The sequence below is a fragment of the Berghia stephanieae genome, chromosome 1 (assembly GCF_034508935.2).
Source record: "Berghia stephanieae isolate SIO BIC M18660-M18661 chromosome 1, UCSD_Bste_1.3, whole genome shotgun sequence".
NCBI lineage: Eukaryota > Metazoa > Mollusca > Gastropoda > Nudibranchia > Aeolidiidae > Berghia > Berghia stephanieae.
Genome location: NC_088360.1, coordinates 13,774,611 through 13,787,436, shown reverse-complemented (window position 1 = coordinate 13,787,436; position 12,826 = coordinate 13,774,611). Strand labels below are relative to the sequence as shown.

Below are 12,826 nucleotides of genomic sequence, written 5' to 3'. Positions count from 1 at the left end.
AACCAAGAACAAACAGGCAGAAGATTTACAGAGTAAAAAATATCCCCTGTCAAAAATACAATCACAAACCAAAGAAGCAGGATAGGCTAGTAAAGAGAAGAAGAAACGACATCACTATCGGATCGTACACCCATGCGAACATCATAGGTATATGATTCAAGGGTGATGCTCCCATCCAACCACCCGCAAATTAAAGTGAAATAATGAAATTAAATTATCTAGAGAATAGTGTTTTCAACTAAAAACTGAGAGGGCAAAGACATCCATTAAAGATGCATGGGTGCAAGCAACTGGACCTCAAAAAGCCTGTAAGTCTACTTATGACCAGACATATAATCTGAAAAAGCCTGCAAGATTCACGGACTCATTTGAAGTCTTGTTCTCAGCATCTTGTCTTCATAACAGTAGTCCACAATTGTTGTATATTTAATCGAAAGGTTGTAATGCAGTAATTTGTTAAGTTTCTTGTCACAAGTTGCACAATTTTAACCCCCAAAAAATAATAAAAAAACAATCAAATCCAAATCGCAAAAAGCCGGCGACGTTTTTTTTTCGGTAATCCAATCGGCCGGCAGGCCGGCTGTAGCCAGCACTCTTGCACCCATGAAGATGTGAAGAAAATAAAAAGAATAAAGGTGATTCACATATCTAAAAGCAGTACACAATAAACGACACTTTGTCCCTTGGCTTTCATCAACAAATAGACAAAATATACACAAATATGATGACGAAAAAAAAAATCACATTAAAATTCTAAAAGCAACTGAGATAGATTTATATGGGGAGAGATATGGAGACAGGAAAAAAAAAAAGAAAATAGGCTGATTGAGCTAACTTACCTTTCAGCAGTGAGGTTGTATACCATCTTGAGAAGCATTTCTTTGAAGTAATTCCGTCCATCAACTTCAATGGACTTGCATTCAAGTCTGAACAAGAAGTCTCCAAACACCTTGACAGCTGCAGATCCCGCCTTTAAAAACAAAATATATAAAACTTATCATTCAAGTAGATTCAATCCAAACTTAATTTACAAGTGATTAAAGTAATTGTAATCTCCATTGACACCTTTATTTTTGTAAAAATAATATATATTAAGGGGGTGGGGGGGAGTGATGAGGAATAGAAAATACTTGTCAACATATCTAAAATGTTTTTAAAACTTAACTTTTTCATAAACCAATACAATTTACAAAATCTTTTTAGCAGTAAAAGGGAAATAAAGGTCAATACTTCAATAACTAAATTTGTACTTTTCACCCACCTGATAATGCTGCATTCCTCCTGAGGTGGATCCCATGAGGTTGTGACTGGAGAGGAACTTGGTTAACAAAGCGGACAGATTTGGGTTGTTGAGAACGCATGGAGCCAGAGATATGTCTGGTCTGCTGGCATTTGTCACTTTCTGGTTGGTCAGCAGGCACAGAGTTTGGAACAAGTATACCCAGATACGGACAGGTAAACAAGGGGTTAGTACACCCACCTAAAGAATAAACAAGAATAATAGTTATACATCCCGGAATAATAAAAATGACTTCTCTACACAAAACAATAAGTAAAAAAAAAAGAAAAGCAAACAGCCCTTTGCTAAACTACACATTATACGACACATGTAAATAAAATTCTCTTTATGAGGAAAAATATAAACTAAATCATTTGCCAGTGTGAGTTAGCTTTTTGTGACACTACTCAAGTATCGTTTTTTGTTTTGTTTTTAAGGGTTTTACGGCGCTTGCAACACATTTAGGTTATATCAGCGCCAGTAAAAAGGAAGAAAATGGGATAGTAAAAAGTTATAAAATTACAATTAAAGCACCCAAGAAAAAAGTAAGACATAGGGGAACTGGGAACAAATAGGGATCAGATGTAGATTCCAAGAGCATACCACCAATGTACTTAGTTTGAGATCACCTAAAAGTTTCATCCAGACACAAGCACAGGTCCCAACTAAGAGGAATACACTCAAATGTTTACCAATCATATAATATAATATGTAAACTCAACATAATACAATGCATAACAGAGAGATGATTTACAAGGAGAAAAATATCATCTCCCAAAACTATAACTATACATTCGACTGTTTCCCTCCCAGCCAAGGAGCTCCGGCAAAGATCAGGACAAAACTAAGTAATCTCATTCCAAGACAATGACAGGAAACAATTGGGAAACGGTATGGGGGGATAGAAGACACAGCATGTACCTCCCTGCCCACTATGGGAGGTCAGGATCCCCACCCAGCCACTCAAGTATCAAACAAAATAATAGATATCAAATTTTAGGAACCAAGAAGTTCAAATTAATTTGATACAAAATTATTCAAAATATGAGCTATTCTATATTCAAAGGAAACTATTTAAATCTTTGAAATCCTACTTCTTGCATAAAGAAATATGTCTGTCAATAAGGACAAACAACAACTAAATTTGGAAGAAAAACAATTTTAAAAAAACGAAAACATTGAATGAAAGCTCTTACCTCCATAAGGCATGCCACAGCATTTTCACTCAAAGCAATCACTGGTTGCCTGGAGGAATCAAAAGAGGATGTTCCAGACACATTAGTACCTCTTGAGGATGAGGCACTTGATTCTGTCACTGGCTGTTCTTCATTTAATGTCAGCCACAATTGCAGGGCTGATTCTAAGTTCACCTTCCTTGAACGAAGTTGTCCAAATATAAGTTCAAAGCATTGACTGAGCATCTCAATTGAAGATAGTGTGTTGTTCTACAGAAGTAAAGTTAAACAAGATAAAATACAAATTACTTATACCAAAAAAATATATTTTAAAATACAGAGTAAGATTTCAACTTTGTCTAAGAATTTTTGAAATTGTGCCGTTCTTTCATTGTCTCAAAATGAACTGGAAATAAAATAATGTCTTGGGAACAAGAAGCTTTTATGAGGATCTAAATCGGGCCTTCTCTGTTTCTGCAAATGAGGGTTAAACAAATGAAATACAAGGTAGTGAGAAAAAGAAATTATTTAAGTGTGTGTGTGTGTGTGTATGTCTATATACATATATATATATATATATATATATATATATATATATATATATATATATATATATATATATATATATATATATATATATATATATATATATGTAGCCCGTACAATTAACATGATGATAAGTCGACCAACTCAAAATTTATGATTTAAGTTTTGAATAAAATTGAACTCAATTTCTATTGTTTTAATAGACAATATATTTTTGACTTTGTAAGCAAACTCCACAGAGTTCTACATTAGGGAACAGAGAGATATATTCTGCATTTAATATCTTATATGCTCACTTATCGTAGAATTCTTTAAGTGTTAGGAATGGAAAATGGTTCATATTAATCTTAAGAAATTGATTGTATTAAAAATAATGAGAGGAACCACTACCTGATATCCAATGCAAGCACCCCCACCTCATTGTCATCATCGCTAACTGGAAAGTTGACTCACAACCCACGTGATAAAAATGATGGCATCTATTTTTGATGGGAATTGACTAAACAAATTCAATTTTTCGATAAAATCAGCACAATGTCACAATACACAAAAAGCTATCTTCCTGTCAATAGTAAAAAACGTTAAAAAAATTTGTGACTATTGGTCCTGTGGTTTTGGAGCCTAAGTTTTACTAAACATCCAATTGCCAAATATATAATAAGATATAAAGTTAACTTACATTTTGTATATCTCCTCTGCTTGGCTCTGGGAATGATGGTGGTGCAGATGAAGTGTCTTCCCTATCACTATAAGAATCTGCTGCAGCTGAACTAACGGACGTTGAGAAAGCAGGAGGAAGAGCAGGCAATGGTGTTGAAAAGGCACACTGAATATTATTCATTTGGACTGACTGTATCACCTGTATGAAAAAAATGCATTGTAAAAAGTTTTCAATTCCACTATTTTTTTCCTTCCATAACTTCATTTTTTTAAAAAGGAGAAAAAAAACTAACAAGAAGAATTGGAAGCAATGTGTGTCAAATTATATATGTGACATATCGTCTCAAATCAGTATTTGTCGAGTTTGAACTGTTACTTAAAATTGAACTTGAAGCTTATCTTATATAAACTTTTGAGTTAACCTTTCTTAGGGAGAGTCAGTTTTGTTTCGTAAATTAAAAAATAAATTTCCTAGTTCATTACTACAGTAAAATAAACTTTGTTCATTTAGTTCGGTCCAACACGATACCAGATTGATGTGGTGGATCATATATTCACAAACTACTACTATTCTTTTCTGAAAATAAATTTCTTGACCACACTCGACTTCCCATTACAAATAAGAAGAAGTCATGAAAGGAATGTTTTGAGATACAATGATTGTTTATTAAATGAGATATAAAGAATTCATTTAGCTGGAAAAAAATTTAGTAGGCCTAAAATTCCAGCACAAAAGTAGGTGCCATAAGAATTGCATCATTTGATTCTCCAATCATTTACCTTTAGTCTGTGCTCTGGCATAGTTTCCAAACCAAACTCTAGCCTAGCATCAAGTGCCGTAGACAAGCCCTGACTGATTCCATGACTCATTGCTTGTGCACATAAGTCGGAAATGGCAGTATTCACACTGATGCCATTGGTTTTCTTCGCTGACGATTGAATACTGAAAGAATAAAAGATGAATCACATATATATATTAGCTCTAACCACCATTATCGAGCACTTTCGTACCTACAAGTACCCACCAACACTCATATATATATATATATATATATATATATATATATATATATATATATATATATATATATATATATATATATATATATATATATATATATATATATATATATATATAAATGGAAATCAAGAGTTCTATGATTAGGGTCTTTAACATGGTAAAAGTATTATCTAGGTTGTGTTCCTCCAATTTGAAGAAGCAATCCTTTAGAGCCATTCGACTAATGGCACTTTAGTTTATCCTGATTTTTTTCAGTTGTTCTCCACCAACTAAAAAAGACATTTCATCTTTATTGAATAAAATTTCTCCAAAATCATATATTAGGCTTTGCTGGTGGACAGGAAAGAAAGAAAAATATGCCCACATTGCATTGGATCAAAACATAATTGTTTGCATGTGAGTCATGTATGTGCTCTGCCAACTGATTATTAAGGCTAAAAAGGCAAAATAATAAATGGATGTGTAGCTAGAAGTTAAAATATATAATTCCAGAAAAACTGATTTTGGAATGTAGAAATAGAAAATATATCTAAACATTGGAAACAAAGATAACTTACCAAAAGTCGGCTGATTTCTCTGAATCTGCCCCAGAGGCTTCTGGAGCAGACGTTGAAGTTGATGTGGAGGAACCGGATGGTGTTTCAACTATTTGATGAAAACCAAGAAGGGCCTTATCCACCCAGGATGGGAGATCTGTGTTTTCTGAGGAATCCATGACTAGATTGACAAAGTCTGGTGGAGAAGGAGTGCTGGAGATAATCTGATGCTTGGTGATGGCTTCAACCCACTTATTCCATTTGTCCTTGTCCTTCTTATTGACAAACATGGACACCACCATAATTGGGTCCTCTTTCTCATCTATGCATATATTCCCTTTCATGAAATCTGATTTTTTAAAAACGCAAAAGTGTAAATGACAAAATTAATGTCTTCATTTCACATTGTTACCTAATATGATGCGTCTAATTGATACCATTACATATTACAACAAAGTGATACCATTCAGGGATAGTTGTGAGATGTAGGACGATAGGGAGATCCATTTTGAGATGATATGAAGGGCAAAATTAAAAAGAATAGTTGGCTAGAATGTTTAATGGACAATGCGCTTCATAGAGATAATTCATTCATTTGGTTTTCTTTTGAATCATTGATTGTCAAGTTTGTATCTGTTTAACACAACTGAAATTCTCAATTCAGATAGGATTTGACAGAAAACAAACCTCTCTTAAAATATTTGAAGAACTCTGGCTTCTGTCTTAAACAAACTTCAACTTGATCTGGCAAGACAACTATGCTCTGCCTCTTTGTTCTTTTGTTTTCACAGACAATCCCTTCTTTCTCCAGCCATTGGGTATAAAGCATGGAGATTTCAAGATCTGTGGCCTCACTGTCCAATTCCTCACTACTTGATGCATAAACCTTTTCACCTGAAAAAAAAATTAATTCAAGTTAAGTAACAAGAAATGGTGTGTTGCTGCTGCTGATAACGATGATGATGATAAAGATGATAGTTAAACCAATTCATTTCTTCCTTCCTGCATCAATAGTGATAAAGTCAACATTTCTTACTCATTTTTATCTTTTGCAATTGGCGACATTATCAATGCAGAAATTTTATATTCATTCATGGTTTACAACACGAGAGTGAAAAAAAAGAATAGCTGTCATTGACTATATCAGGGAAGTCCTTTGCAAAATACAAAAAAAAATATTAAAAAATGAATTTTTCTCCACGTAAGGACCGTATGAAAATATGTTGTGCAAAACTCACCATCAAATGGTGTTGCCCTTAAATCATAAAAAGGATAAGTATCCATCTAGCTTCCCCTTAACCTTTAAATGTTTAAACAACTAATGATTTAATCTTTAAAATAAAAAAAACCCAAAAAAAACAACAAAATAAAAAACAATTCAAGTCTTTCGTATTAAAAAAAATGATTGTCGGATGACTTCAAAAAGCCTGGGTTTTTTTGGCTTTACTGGACAAATGGCATCCCTGATATATCAATGGAATTTCCCTGTATGTCACTGAAGCTATCCAACATGTTATGGATTAATTTATTTGTCAACTTTTTCTCTATTTTTGGTAAGACTATAAGACACTTAGAAAATAGTATAAATTCAGCATTGGAACTCTTTAATGCTATCTCATTTTTTAAATCACAAAATGCAAGGACAAGGGCATAAAAGAACTGCATAAAGCAATATGATATCATAATGGTGAACGCTTTTTTTAACAGAAGACAATGAGACCATGCTTGCTAAAGTGCAAGACGTATTTTAAGATAAAATAAATACCAGCGTTTTGGAGGCTTTCCACAATACACTTTTTTTTTCATCTGGATATAGTATTTTAAGAATAAGAATGATATGAATCAAGTCACCTTCCAAAATGTCTTGTAATAGACAAGTGATGGCATGGCCTGCCCATGGACCTCCCCAGGTCAGGTTGTCATGGTTGAAGTCTGATCCTACAACAAGGAGCACTAGCCTCTCCAGTTGGTCTTGAGTTGTAGCCTCAGCCAATGTGATAGAAGGACGACAGGCTAGACAGATTTTGGACAGCACCTATCGGACATGTTAATAGCATAGAAGTTAAGGACAGCTGTAGGGATTTTAAAACAATGGTTTCTTGTGTTAGTTGATATGTGCTGAAGCCTTGGGACTAGATTAGGTAAAAGGGTGAGAAAACACATGACAGCTTACATGTACTTTTGAGTCGAGTGTTGGTTCTCTCTCCGTAAAGCATTGTGTTACTTTAGAAAAACAATATCTAATAAAGATCTATATGTTAACATAACACATCATAGAGAAAAATTATATAATTGGAAGGAATCATCTCCAATTTAAAAGTGCAAGTAAACAATAACTATACTCTACTTATATACAATTTTCTAATGTCCTTTGAAAGGAAGTCCATGATAAAAAAAATTGTCACTGATAATAGCTATGTCATTTAAGGGAGTGTGGAGTCCAAATAGGTCTCTTGGTAGAGCACTCGACTTAAAAGCAAAAGGACTGTTATTAATCCAGACTGTTGTCAAGATTTTTTTCTCTGACCCCTCTGTTCGTCCAGCAGCGACTGCATACCTAAAATTATAGATATGACAGAATGTACTATGCAATAGACAACTATTGACAGGGCAGCAGGCAATTTGTTACAATTACCACATAAAGTGGGATAATTTTTGGGTCCATTGGTCCTAAAGAACTACTCTTATGTTAAATAAGGGATACACCATTGCATATGAATATTCTATCAGGTTGTTTTTGGGTCAATTACAAACTTTAAGAAAGCCAAATACAAAAAGGAATGAAAAACCTAAATTGCTAAGACGTGAACAAACCTTGCAGGCAATCAGATAGAGATCCACATGACAAGTAAAGTCCATACTTAGAATCAGAGCCACAAGTCCCTGCACAACTGATAAACATCTCTCTCTGGATATGGCAAAAGATGGCTCAGCTTCTTTTTCCTCAGTTTCATCCTCTAAACGAGTGCCTTTACTCTGTAATTTATGAAGTTCAATAACATCTTTTAGAAGGATCTGCAAGGGGGGAAAAATATGGAAGCAATCATCTTTCTCTTAGGTTCATGACGAAATCACAAAGGGAGGAGCAGGCAATGGATGAAAATGCAAAGAAAACTAGGTGCAATCTGCAGTACCGAGAAAAAATGAGAAAAGATCTATCTCATTTAAACAATCACATTGAATGAGAAACAGTGAAAGGAGTGTGTGTGGAAATTTAAGTATAGAAGTATTTTATGAGTCTTATGATAAGTAATACGATTTCTCCATCCTTGTTATTCAGCCAAAACTTTTGCTTTGTATATCACATGAATGATGTAATTGTCCTCTGACTGTTTTTCTTAGACTTTTGATAATCTGATGTTGTGATTCAAATATTTCAAAACCCTAATCAGAGAAACGTTGTTTGTAATATTTGTTTGGACAAATTGTAAAATCGCCTAACAGGCATCATGTCTTGTTCTACATGTTACGTGTTGCTGTTGGTCAGGGACCCTTTGTAAAGTGCTTTGAGCACATTTAGTGGATATTGCGGTATATGAAAGCTCTATTTATATATAATATTCTCTCCTCATATTGACTGAAAAATGGCATTTCAAAAACAATGACTGTCGTAAATAAATATATGATAAATCAATGAACATGTAAATAAAAACGTTTGACTGAATGAATAAATAACTTTTTTTTTGTACAAAATGAATAACTGAAAGAGTGATGAACAAATTACTAAATTTAAAAAAAAAAAAAATCAAATACCTTGGCAGACAGTTTATTTTTATCGGCAATTGAAAGAGAATCTTTTAGTTTATCAATTTCAATCTTTTGCCTGCAGAGAGCTATTTTTCTTTGGTATCCTCGTCTATTGAGACGATGGGCCTTGACTTTGGAACTGGATGAGCTAGTTCCTGAGCACTGATTGTCAATGAAACTCCATCTACTTGCTAGGTTGCTGAATGAACACCCTGAAATTTGATGTAAATGAATTTGACAAGGAATAAAACTCATGTAACTTTACAATTTTAGAATATAATAATCAATAATTCCTCTCCCATCCTCATTCTTCATGTCCTTACTCATTGAGTTTATACCGATCTTAATTTTTTTTCCTGTGTAGTATGATAATTGATTTGAGTTGTATTTACACTATTAAAGGACAACAGTGTGATATTCATCTTCCCTTGATGCAGAATTGATTGCCTTTATATCACATGTCCTCTGAATTTTTTCAGATTTTTGTTCATCTGACATTGTGATCCATACATTTTTGAAAACCTCAACATTCAGCTAACATAATATTTCGCGTTATATGGAAATACCAAATTTTTTAATGTCCCTTTTTATAATACAGATAGCCTTCATTTATTTTTTCAGAGTATGATCTATTATTTAGACAATGTTCCTGCTAATATCAAGCTAATTTTTAAAAAATATACATAAATCACTGCTTTCCCATTAAGAAAATAACTCATATTATTTATTTATCTAAAGTAGAAAATGTGTCTCAAATGTATTTTTCAAGGAAAGAATAATATCCAATGTGTCAGCCTCAATTCAACGCAGCATGTGAACGAGGGAGATGTTTTGAATCCAGGACCACAAGGTAATGAAATGAAGATCATTCAGTTATGCCAAGCTGACACCCCCCCCCCCCCCCCCCACCCCCCAAATACTTGGATACTTTAGTTGGGTCTGAGTATGAGCTTATGAAGGGAATATTAGACGAAGTATAATTTTGGTTTGAATTTAAAATTTACAAACACAAACCTTCCTTGTCTTTCTTTGCTCCTTTCTCTGAATCTTCTGTGTTTGATGAGAGAGGCTGAACAGAACAATCCATGTTGCGACATAAGAACAGCAGCACCCAGCTGATGAGAGATAAGTCAAGGTCTGCTGAGAAATAGAATAAGAATAATCATTTTAGTGTAGGAAAGAAAATGATAATTCATGTTTAAAGTTGACATGTTTTATCGCATTCTCGTATATTATTTGATAAATTGACGATAAAATGATTTAGAATATATGTGGTGTCAATAAATTAGGTCTCACATCAATATTTCCACTGAATATTCCAAATCTGGAGTGAAAAAAATCCAAAGCTGGCCCCCAGAAACGATCTGCATGAATTAAATCAAATTAGTATTAAACGTGGCGTGAATCATAGACTTTGTTTGTTTTGTTTTTGAGGGTTTTATGGCGCTTGCAACACATTAAGGTCATATCAGCGCCAGTAAAAAGGGAAAAAATGGGATAGTAAAAAGGTTTAGAATTATAATTAAAGCACCTAAGGATGAGGCAGACAAAGGGGAATTGGTTCAAAAGGGAACAGATGTAGATTCCAAGAGCACACTATCAGTGTACTTAAATTGAGATCACCTAAAAGTCTCATCCAGACACAAGCATAGGTCCCCACTAAGAGGAATACACTCAAATGTTTACAAATCATACATAATACATAAATAAAACATAATAGATTGCATAACAGAGAGATAATTTACAAGGAAAAAAATATCATCTCCCCAAACTAACTATACATTTGACTGTTTCCCTCCCAGCCAAGGTATCCGGCCAGGCACTTGACAAAACCAAGTAATCTCATTCCAAGACAAAGACAGAAAGCATGTTGGAAAACAGACATTGGGGTATAGAAGACATAGTATGTACCTCCCTGCCCGCTATGGGAGGTCAGGATCCCCACCCAGAATCATAGACTTTCAATACCTGCTGGTTGTTGGTTTGGGGTATGTCTTTCATGGAGTGGTTTCAGTATATTAGCAAGAATAGCTAGTAAACTGTCCAATATGCTTTGAGAACTTGGTCCACACAATGACTTTTGGCCGAGAGAACACAGCAATACAAACACTCTGTTAGAAAACACAAAATAATCATAACTATTTATGTGAAAGTAATATAGCTTATCCAATTTGCAGTAATTTTTTTTTTTTTATTTTTTTGTGAGTGTGTGTGAGAGCAGAACATTTCCACTCGCATTTATCTCAGTCATACCAGGTATGTCAAAAAATATGCTTGCTTTCTTTTTGTTTCCATCATCATGATGGTTATTTTATTTTTAATAATCCCATTATCATAAACTCACCTGTCCTGGGGAAATATCTCAGAACATTTGGAATGGAAGAAACTCTGCAGCATTTTGCCAAGGAATTTACCCCACCAGTCCTGGGTGCCACAGATTCTGACCAACAAGAGACCAGCGCTGACATGGATTCTGTGAGTGCCATGTAGACACAAATGCTGGAAAAGTGATTCGGCTCCTTCAGGTGTAAGGGCATTGTACAAAGTGACTGGAGGTTGAGGGATAGCTGGGCTGCCAACGGTTGATGTCAGGAGGAGATCCAGCAAATTTTCTAGAATAACCCTAAGTTTATCAGTACAAGACTGTAAACAAAGAGAGCAATCAAGAATTGTCAACAAATCAATGTTGTAAAACACTATTCCTAGTGATTAGAACATAAAAATCTAAACAATTTTTGTAAAAATATTACAGCAATATCTCAATCACCAAAAAGTAAATTGTCAAATTTTTATCTACAGATATTTTTTTTTATAATGCCAGAAATGCCTGACTTTCTATTCCCAATAGAGATCATGCTGAAAATTAACATAAAGCCACAAGAAAAATGCTATATAATGTATGATCTATAACTATTAATAATTCATCTCTAATTTGCTTAAAACTCTTTTGGTTTTTATTTGTATTTTTGTTTTTGTTTTTCTTTCTTTAACCAATGCAAACAATATTTTTTTTAAATATCCAAATGATAACCTTTTTCAATGAAGTGGTGAAATCAATAGGGTCATCCAAGTAATCTGAAGTAATCCCGAGAGAGGTCTGGAGTCTGTGAATGGCCCTCTGAGCCAGGTTCATTTGGAGTTGAAGTTGCATACATTCATTGTAAGCCTGAGTGACATTCAAAATTCAGATTGATCATTATAGCAATGCAGCTGCATCAAATAACTCAAGCCATTTTTAGACATGATGTATCACTTTATTTCCTAAACAAGAAAAATACATATTTTTTCATTTATGGTTTATACCCAATATAGCAGTTGAGCCTTTAGAGAGAAATCTTAAAATTAATTGGAGAATTGGACAAGTCTATTTCAAAGGGAACAAAGATTGTTAAAAAGTCGAATTATCAATTGATTATTAAAACAAAGTGCAATAAGATATGAAGTGAATAGAAAAGTGCCAGAAGACAATAGAGAATAAAAATTTTTCGCGGCGGTGGTGGGGTAAAAAAATTTTTATTCTCTATTGTCTTCTGGCACTTTTCTATTCACTTCATATCTTGTTGTTACCAACATAAGTGCCTGCTCCACTCACTTTTCTGAATTAAAATTCACCCCATACACCGGAGCATACTCAATGTCTCAATCGTTTTCTATGTTATATGTTTGTGTTGAGAATATTGGCTATTAAGCTTAACTGCTGGTCAAAATTATTCGCGATGGTGGTGTACGAACGAATCGGCGGTTTCAAGAAGTAGGTGAGAGAGGGATCTAGTAATGACTTTGAGTTTGAAACGAATATTTTTGTGTTCGTGGATAGCTCACACGGTAGAGCCACGCTCTCACCTGCCAGGCGGAGTTGTCG

At 34.1% G+C, this 12,826-nt stretch overlaps 2 protein-coding genes across 9 annotated transcripts in view; one reads left to right on the top strand and one right to left on the bottom strand.

The window, feature by feature from the left end:
* The window catches only part of LOC144968549 (putative small nuclear ribonucleoprotein Sm D2), a 399,977-nt gene that overhangs the window by 206,400 nt on the left and 180,751 nt on the right, over nt 1–12,826 (top strand). The gene's annotated exons all lie outside the window — the stretch shown is intronic.
* Nucleotides 1–12,826, bottom strand: part of LOC144968481 (dual E2 ubiquitin-conjugating enzyme/E3 ubiquitin-protein ligase BIRC6-like) — a 71,088-nt gene that overhangs the window by 31,509 nt on the left and 26,753 nt on the right. For 4 of the 8 annotated variants that reach the window (XM_078906904.1, XM_078906922.1, XM_078906931.1 and 1 more), the window contains exons 24-37: nt 11,996–12,130; nt 11,309–11,607; nt 10,933–11,075; nt 9,979–10,104; nt 8,971–9,176; nt 8,032–8,232; nt 7,069–7,252; nt 5,905–6,111; nt 5,239–5,566; nt 4,441–4,603; nt 3,680–3,859; nt 2,476–2,724; nt 1,262–1,480; nt 840–970 (exon numbers count right to left, since the gene is read on the bottom strand). In XM_078906904.1, the coding sequence (XP_078763030.1) occupies nt 840–970; nt 1,262–1,480; nt 2,476–2,724; nt 3,680–3,859; nt 4,441–4,603; nt 5,239–5,566; nt 5,905–6,111; nt 7,069–7,252; nt 8,032–8,232; nt 8,971–9,176; nt 9,979–10,104; nt 10,933–11,075; nt 11,309–11,607; nt 11,996–12,130 (2,771 nt within the window). The remainder of the gene's footprint in view (nt 1–839; nt 971–1,261; nt 1,481–2,475; nt 2,725–3,679; nt 3,860–4,440; nt 4,604–5,238; nt 5,567–5,904; nt 6,112–7,068; nt 7,253–8,031; nt 8,233–8,970; nt 9,177–9,978; nt 10,105–10,932; nt 11,076–11,308; nt 11,608–11,995; nt 12,131–12,826) is intronic. The other 4 variants (XM_078906938.1, XM_078906966.1, XM_078906914.1 and 1 more) reach the window with 3 other exon arrangements.